A 9,208-nucleotide genomic window follows, 5' to 3' on the forward strand; every position below is an offset into this window, starting at 1 on the left:
CAATGAACTAAGTAGACCAGACCCATCTGCTATTGCATTTGAGTCTATGGGAGACCCACCCCATTAACACTAGAACCACTGGGCCTTGAGGGACTGTAGAATTCTAACAGTGTAATTCATATATTTCATATATGCTATTGCTAAAATAACAATTTGGTTGTTTTCATGAAGGTTTTAGGTAGCATTAAAATAAGATTTATTTTCTAATTTCAAATAACAAAATAGCATTTTCAATAGTTTGTTACTGTAGAGTGAGTATACAGTGCCAATAAAAAGTTTGAACACCTACTCATTCAAGGGTTTTTCTTTCTATTTTACTATTTTCTACATTGTAGAATAATAGTGAAGACATCAAAACTATGACATAACAAATATGGAATCATGTAGTAACCAAAAAAAGTGTTCATATTTTATATTTGCGATTCTTCAAAGTACCATTCCTTTGCCTTGTTGACAGCTTTGCAAACTCTTGGCATTCTCTCAACCAGCTTCATGAGGTCATCACCTGGAATGCATTTCAATTAGCAGGTGTGGCTTCTTAAAAGTTCATTTGTGGAATTTCTTTCCTTCTTAATGCATTTGAGCCAATCAGTTGTGTTGAGACAAGATAGTGGTGGTATATAGAAGATAGTCCAATTTGGGAAAAGACAAAGTCCATATTATGGCAAGAACAGCTCAAAGAAGCAAAGAGAAACAACAGTCCATCATTACGTTAAGTCAATACGGAACATTTCAAGGATTTTGAAAGTGCAGTCGCAAAAACCATCATTCGCTATAATGAAACTGGATCTCATCAGGTCCGCCACAGGAAAGAAAGACCCAGAGTTACCTCTGCTGCAGAGGATAAGTTAATTAGAGTTACCAGCCTCAGAAATTGCAGCCCAAACAAATGCTTCACAGAGTTCAAGTAACAGACACATCAGTTTTTTATTTTTATTTTTTTAATTCACCTTTATTTAACCAGGTAGGCTAGTTGAGAACAAGTCTAATTTACAACTGCGACCTGGCCAAGATAAAGCAAAGCAGTGCGAGAAAAACAACAACACAGAGTTACACACGGGATAAACAAACAGTCAATAACACAATTGAAAATCTGTATACAGTGTGTGCAAATGAAGTAAGGAGGTAAGGCAATAAATAGGCTATAGTGGAGAAGTACAATTACAATTTAGCAATTAACACTGGAGTGATAGATGTGCAGATGAGGATGTGCAAGTAGAAATACTGGTGTGCAAAAGAGCAGAAAAAATGATGATGAGGGATGAGGTAGGTAGTTGGTTGGATGGGCTATCTACAGATGGGCTGTATACAGCTGCAGCGATCGGAAGCTGCTCTGACAGACAATGCTTGAAGTTAGTGAGAGAGATATGTCTCCAACTTCAGTGATTTTTAACAATTCGTTCCAGTCATTGCCAGCAGAGAACTGGAAGGAAAGGCGGCCAAAGGAAGTGTTGGTTTTGGGGATGACAAGTGCAATATACCTGCTGGAGCGCGTGCTACAGGTGGGTGTTGCTATGGTGACCAGTGAGCTGAGATAAGGCGGAGCTTTACCTAGCAAAGACCTATAGATGACCTGGAGCCAGTGGGTTTGGCGACGAATATGTAGCGAGGACCAGCCAACGAGAGCATAAAGGTCGCAATGGTGGGTAGTATATGGGGCTTTGGTGACAAAACAGATGACACTGTGATAGACTGCATCCAATTTTCTGAGTAGAGTGTTGGAGGCTATTTTGTAATCGACATCGCCGAAGCCAAGGATCAGCAGGATAGTCCGTTTTACGAGGGTATGTTTGGCAGCATGAGTGAAGGAGGCTTTGTTACAAAATAGGAAGCCGATTCGAGATTTAACTTTGGATTGGAGATGCTTAATGTGAGTCTGGAAGGAGAGTTTACAGTCTAACCAGACACCTAGGTATTTACAGCTGTCCACATATTCTAAGTCATAACCGTCCAGAGTAGTGATGTTATTCGGGCGGGTAGCGATCGGTTGAGGAGCATGCATTTAGTTTTACTTGCATTTACGAGCAGTTGGAAGCCACGGAAGGAGTGTTAAATGGCATTGTTAAATGGCATGGAAGCTCATTTGGAGGTTTGTTAACACATTGTCCAAAGAAGGGCCAGATGTATACAGAATGGTGTCGTCTGAGTAGAGGTAGATCAAATAATCACCAGCAGCAAGAGCAACATCATTGATATATACAGAGAAAAGAGTCTGCCTGAGAATTGAAACCTAGAGACTGCCAGAGGTCCGGACAGCAGGCCCTCCGATTTGATACACTGAACTCTATTTGATAAGTAGCTAATGAACCAGGCGAGGCAGTCATTTGAGAAACCAAGGCTGTTGAGTCCGCCGATTTAGAATGCAGTGATTGACAGAGTCGAAAAAACTTGGTCAGGTTGATGAAGGTGGCTGCACAGTACTGTTTTTATCGATGACATCGTTTAGGACCTTGAGCGTGGCTGAGGTGCACCCGTGACCAGCTCGGAAACTGGATTACATAGTGGAGAAGATACGGTGGGATTTGAGATGGTTGGCGATCTTTGTTCACTTGGCATTCGAAGACTTTAGCAAGGCAGGGCAGTATGGATATAGGTCTGTAACAGTTTGGGTTTAGAGTGTCTCCCCCTTTGAAGAGGTGGATGACCGCGGCCGCTTTTCAATATGACAATTTTAGGAAGAGAGGGGCCAGATTGTCTGGCCCAACTGATTTGTAGGGGTCCTGATTTTGCAGTTCTTTCAGAACATCAGCTGTCTGGATTTGGGTGAAGGAGAAGCGGGGGGGCTTGGGCCAGTTGCTGCGGGGTGTGCAATGCTGTCGATTTTGTGTATTTATATGTGGTGACAGTGTTTCCTAGCCTCAGTGCAATGGGCAGCTGACAGGAGTTGCTCTTATTCTCCATGGACTTTACAATGTCCCAGAACGTTTTGGAACTAGTACTGCAGGATGCAAATTTCTGTTTGAAAAAGCTAGCCTTTTCTTTCCTAACTGACTGTGTATTGGTTCCTGACTTCCCTGAAAAGTTGCATACTGCGGGGACTATTCAAAGCTAGTGCAGTGAGCCACAGGATGTTTTTGTGCTGGTCAAGGGCAGTCAAGTCTGGAGTGAACAAAGGGCTATCTATATATCTTCTTAGTTCAACATTTTTTGAAAGGGGCATGCTTATTTAAGATGGTGAGGAAGGCACTTCTGAAGAACAACCAGGCATCCTCTACTGACAGGATGAGGTCAATATCCTTCCAGGATACCCAGGCCAGGTCGATTAGAAAGGCCTGCTCGCAGAAGTGTTTTATGGAGCGTTGGACAGTGATGAGGGGTGGTCTTTTGACCGAGGACCCATAACGGATGCAGGCAATGAGGCAGTGTATTTAGAGGGCAAGTTGGTCAGGATGATATCTTTGAGGGTGCCCATGTTTACGGATTTGGGGTTGTTACTGGTAGGCTCCTTGATAATTTGTGTGAGATTGAGGGCATATAGCTTAAATTGAAGGATCTAAGCATATCCCAGTTTATGTCACCTAACAGTACGAATTCTGAAGATAGTTGGGGGGGGGGGGCGATCAATTCACATGTGGTGTCCAGGGCACAGCTGGGAGCTGAAGGGGGTCTATAACAAGCGTCAACAGTGAGAGACTAATTTCTGGATAAATTGATTTTTAAAAGTAACATAGACCTGGATAGTATGACAGAACTCTGATATCTTTGCAGTAGTTGCAACTCCACCCCCTTTAGCAGTTCTATCTTGATGGAAAATGTTGTAATTGGGGATGGAAATTTCAGAATTTTTGGTAGCCTTCCTAAGTCAGGATTCAGACACGGCTAGGACATCTGGGTTGGCGTAGTGTGCTAAAGCAGTGAATAAAGAAAATTTAGGGACGGGGCTTCTGATGTTAACATGCATGAACCCAAGGCTTTTGCGGATACAGAAGTCAACAAATGAGAGCGCCTGGGGACACACAGGACCTGGGTTAACCTCAACATCACCAGAGGGACAGAGGAGGAGTAGGATAAGGCTAAAGGCTATAAGAACTGGTTGTCTAGTGCGTTTGGAACAAAGAGTAAAAGGAGCAGACTTCTGGGTGTGGTAAGATAGATTCAGGGCATAATGCACAGACAAGGGCATGGTAGGGTGTGAGTACAGTGGAGGTAAAGTGACAATGAGAGAGGTTGCATCTCTGGAAATACCAGTTAAACTAGGTGCAGTCTCCGTATATGTGGGGTGTGGGGCAAGGGAGCTAACCGAGGCATGTAGAGCGGGACTAGGAGCTCTGCAGTAAAACAAAACAATGACAGCTACCCTAAACAACAGTATACAAGGCATATTGACATTAGAGGGAGGCATAAAGCAATCACAGGTGTTGATTGGGAGGGCTAAGACAACAATGGGTAAACAGCTAAGACAGCAACAACGGGTAAATGGCGATGAATAGGCAGAGAGGGGTCAGTTAGCTCCACACAGGGCCTGAGTTCGAGGCACTCAGAGGAGAGGAGGAGACTGTGTGAATCAGGGCTTAATGGTCGAATTGTTGCAGGAAACCACTACTAAAGGACACCAATAATAAGAAGAAACTTGCTTGGGCCAAGAAACACAAGCAATGGACATTAGACCAGTGGAAATCAGTCCTTTGGTCTGAGTCCAAATTTTAGATATTTGGTTCCAACCTCTGTGTCTGTGTGAGACATTATGTGAACGGATGACCTCCACATGTGTGATTCCCACCATGAAGCATGGAGGAGAAGGTGTGATGGTGTTGAGTTGCTTTGCTGTTGACACTGGCAGTGATTTATTTAGAATTCAAGGCACACTTAACCAGCATGGCTAAATCAAATGTTTTGGGGTCACATACACATGGTTAGCAGACGTTATTGTGTGGGTAGCAAAATGCTTGTGTATCTAGTTCCACAGTAATATCTGACAGAAATCTAACAATTCCACAACAACTACCTAATACACAAAAAGCTAAGCAAAGGGATGGAATAAGAAAATATACATATAAATATATGGATGAGCGATGATCGAGTGGCATAGGCAAGATGCAATAGATGGTATAAAATACAGTATATACATATGAGATGAGTAATGCAAGATATGTAAACATTATTAAAGTTGCATTATTGAAGTGACTAGTGATCCATTTATTAAACTGGACACTGATTTCAAGTCTGTATGTAGGCAGCAGCCTCTCTGTGTTAGTGATGGCTGTTTAACAGTCTGATGGCCTTGAGATAGAAGCTGTTTTTCAGTCTCTCTGTCCCAGCTTTGATGCACCTGGCCACGCAGTCATTTGTGAATAGGGCGTACAGGAGGGGGCTGAGCACGCACCCTTGTGAGGCCCCAGTGTTGAGGATCAGCAGGGGGGAGATTCCTACCTTCACCACCTATTTAATTTTTTAAAATTTCATTTCACCTTTATTTAACCAGGTAGGCTAGTTGAGAACAAGTTCCCATTTGCAACTGCGACCTGGCCAAGATAAAGCATAGCAGTGTGAACAGACAACACAGAGTTACACATGGAGTAAACAATTAACAAGTCAATAACACAGTAGAAAAAAGGGGAGTCTATATACATTGTGTGCAAAAGGCATGAGGAGGTAGGCGAATAATTACAATTTTGCAGATTAACACTGGAGTGATAAATGATCAGATGGTCATGTACAGGTAGAGGCCCGTCTGGAAGTCCAGGACCCAGTTGCACAGACCCAGGGCCCCAATCTTAATGATGAGCTTGGAGGGTACTATGGTGTTGAAGGCTGAGCTGTAGTCAATGAACAGCATTCTTACAAAGGTGTTCCTCTTGTCCAGATTGGATAGTGCAGTGTGATGGCAAATGCATCGTCTGTGGACCTATATGGGCGGTAAGCAAATTGAAGTGGGTCTAGGGTGGCAGGTAAGGTGGAGGTGATATGATCCTTGACTAGCCTCTCAAAGCACTTCATGGTGACAGAAGTGAGTGCTATGAGGCGATATTCATTTACTTCAGTTACCTTTGCTTTATTGGGTACAGGAACAATGGTGGACATCTTGAAACAAGTGGGGACAGTAGACTGGGATAGGGATAGATTGAATATGTCCGTAAACACTCCAGCCAGCTAGTCTGCCCATGCTCTGAGGACGAGGCTAGGGATGCCGTCTGGGCCAGCAGCCTTGCGAGGGTTAACACGTTTAAATGTTTTACTCAAGTCGGCCACGGAGAAGGAGATGGAGGGCCTGCAGTCCTTGGTAGCGGGCCGCATTCACCTGCCATATCAGTTCTGTTATACTCACAGACATTATTTTAACAGTTTTGGAAACTTTAGAGTGTTTTCTATCAAATACTACCATGCATATGCATATCCTAGCTTCTGGGCCTGAGTAACTGGCAGTTTACTTTGGGCATGCTTTTCATCCGGATGTCAAAATACTGCCCCCTGCCCTAGAAAGGTTAAACATCATTATAAGTGCAAAGTGTGCTCGATAAATAGTGAATATCGGCACAAAAGCAATAATGGCATTACAATTAATATAAGTGTCGATATGACAGCAGTCATAAAGAAAACATTATTATCAGCTCATGCTTACATGGCGTGCATTTTTACTCAATGACATCAGTTTGATTTAATTTAGAGCTTATTCCTTGTCCTAACAGTTGACACAAATCTTCCACTTTCATTTGCTTGACACACTTCCCACAAACACATCACTTGCAGGTTACACAAGTGTCTTGGGATCTGTCTTTGTGCATCTGGCCACCTGGCACCGACTCCTCCCCGGGAGCTGTGAGCAATTTTATCTCACGCAAAGGATCCCATGGAATCTGTGCTGCTGCCTTGGCCCTCATAGGTCTCAAACGTAGCCCATATGCCAGACTCATGATGAAGTCTCTCCAAAACATCCACACCAACCTATGGAACACAGTAGAGTAGAAAACATTAGGATTATTTTTCCCATAGGAAAAACATGTGTTCTGTCACTTCAAGCATTGTATAAGTTTATGTATGGCAATAGGTGTAATGTAATGTTGACATACCTTTGTTTGTAGCAGCGATAACGCAGCATGTGCATCCATTCGTCTTGGTCCTCTTGTAAATTCATTAAATCTCTCACTGTATACTCCTAGTAGGCCAGAGTACACTGATAAAACTGCTTGGGTTTGGTGGACTGATATAGGGTACATTCACATTTGGTGATGACATAAATATCCATAATCTGCTTCCCCTTGTTCATCAACTCACCCATTTCCCCCTTTCTCCCCATCATACATTAAGTAAAGTATCAAATATGTTGTTATATGTGTGAAATTAATTGCGGTATAGTTTAGGTTAAGTTTAGAAGCAATTATCGGGGTGATTATCAACTGGGCACTGAACATTCCAATGTTGGGAGAATGAGTGCAGCAGGCCCTACTGTCGGGAAGAGGGGCAACGGGGAAAACCATTCAAATACAACATTCCCTACTAAAGCTGGTTATAACTCCAGTTCTGTTTGTGATATTAAGATAATATCAACATCATGAGATATACGTACTTATGTAGGAAAAGCCAAGGATGGAGGAGGGCATGACTTAAAAAATAGCATAGTAATAAAATAAATTAATGAGCAGTCAAAATTACATAACTGACCATTTTTCCAAAATGGTAAATTATCTTAATTTGCAGTAGCCAAAGATGATCTATTATATTGCTCAGCTCAGATGTGACTCACAAACTTTGCAGGTGTTTCTGATTAATAAACAATTCAATGCTAGTGGGTAGTACCATTCAAATTAAAACAAGTATTGAAACTAAACGTAGGCAAAAAAAATGTTACACATCATTTCATAGGAAAAGACACGTCATTGGCACAAATATGCACGAAGCAGACAGTTCGGTTCTGTCACTTCAAGCACAAATGTATCATACTTTGACTAAAACAATGATTTATTGACTTTCATCATGGGTAAGCTCTGGCCAATGTCTTTCAGCTCAAAAAAGTGGATTTCTACTGGTGTGAGCGTTTAATCTTGTCCAGCAACAGTGTAAAAAGTTAGGATGTGCATATCACTCCCAAACCCTTCCTGCATGTATCCTCCAGGCCAGTCTTCTGTGTTCTCTGGAGAAGGAGCAGAGGGGTCACCTGATCGCTGAGTCACAGTCCAGCGATGCCCTCCTGAGCGACACAGGGACGCAGACCTACGCCTTCCTGTCAGCTCCGTTCGGTCGTGACACTTCATTGGCCAGTCTGACGGAGGACCGCCCCCTCCAGCTCCACCTCCAGCTGCAGGCGAAGGGTGTGACAGCCCGACACAACAAGTCTAGCTCCGCCTTCACCTTTCTCTGTGGACACACCTTCCAACGCAGAGAGTTCCCCAAACACTTCAGGTACTCCTAACACTTCAGGTAGCCCAAACCTTTCACGTACCTGACCCGCTGTCGTGTAGTATATGATATGGCTTGATATCCTTTAGTATGTTTTCTAGACAAATAAAATTAATGTTCCTCATCATTATTATTCAGGAACGTGCACACCGACATACAGATGTGTGCTAGTGGCTGGTTTGAGCAGAGGTGTCCCCTAGCCTACCTGGGCTGCACTTACAGCCAGAGGAGGTTCCAGCCCTCCACACACACTGCCACCGTCACCTACAAGTAAGAAAGCTCCCTCATAGAAACATACAGACAGCCCTTACCATTACCTTGACCCTGACAATAACTTTATCTAACCTGTACCTCCAGCAAAGAGCTTAGTAGCTTCAGCCTGAGACCCACGGTCCCTGCCTCTCTAAATGAGGAACCCCAATACTCCAAGTCCCAGCCTGCTCCAGAACCAGTCTCAAACCTCAGGAGGCGAAGGTCGAGGGGTGGAGGTGGAGGTGCAGGGGACCAGGACTCTCTGAGCACTCTGCCCTACGAGGTGCTGTACCACATGGCCAGCTTCTTGGACAGCCTTTCTCTGTCCCAACTGGCCCTGGTGTCCCACCTCATGAGGGAGGTGTGTTCCTCTCTACTGCACGACAGGGGGATGGTCTCCCTCCTCTGGGAGAAGAAGACCTATAAGACTGGCATGGCCAAGTGGAAGGCCAAGAAGGTGGTGAGTTAGCCGAGATAGAAGTTCCTAAATTTAATTTTTTATGGTGCTTTTCCTTTGTTGATTTCCTCTCCTCTCTTCTCCTTCCTCCTCTCTGCTCTCCTCTTCATTTTGCTTTTTCCTCTTTGTTCTCCTCTTCTCTCTATTCCTTCCTCCTCTCATCTT

At 43.6% G+C, this 9,208-nt stretch overlaps 1 protein-coding gene across 1 annotated transcript in view; it reads left to right on the top strand.

Moving 5' to 3' along the window:
- The window catches only part of LOC139381238 (F-box only protein 40-like), a 42,952-nt gene that overhangs the window by 25,722 nt on the left and 8,022 nt on the right, over window positions 1-9,208 (top strand). The window contains exons 4-6 of the mRNA XM_071124706.1: window positions 8,051-8,337; window positions 8,473-8,604; window positions 8,692-9,046. Coding sequence (XP_070980807.1) covers window positions 8,051-8,337; window positions 8,473-8,604; window positions 8,692-9,046 — 774 coding nt within the window. The remainder of the gene's footprint in view (window positions 1-8,050; window positions 8,338-8,472; window positions 8,605-8,691; window positions 9,047-9,208) is intronic.

Source organism: Oncorhynchus clarkii, chromosome 2, assembly GCF_045791955.1.
Source record: "Oncorhynchus clarkii lewisi isolate Uvic-CL-2024 chromosome 2, UVic_Ocla_1.0, whole genome shotgun sequence".
Lineage (NCBI taxonomy): Eukaryota > Metazoa > Chordata > Actinopteri > Salmoniformes > Salmonidae > Oncorhynchus > Oncorhynchus clarkii.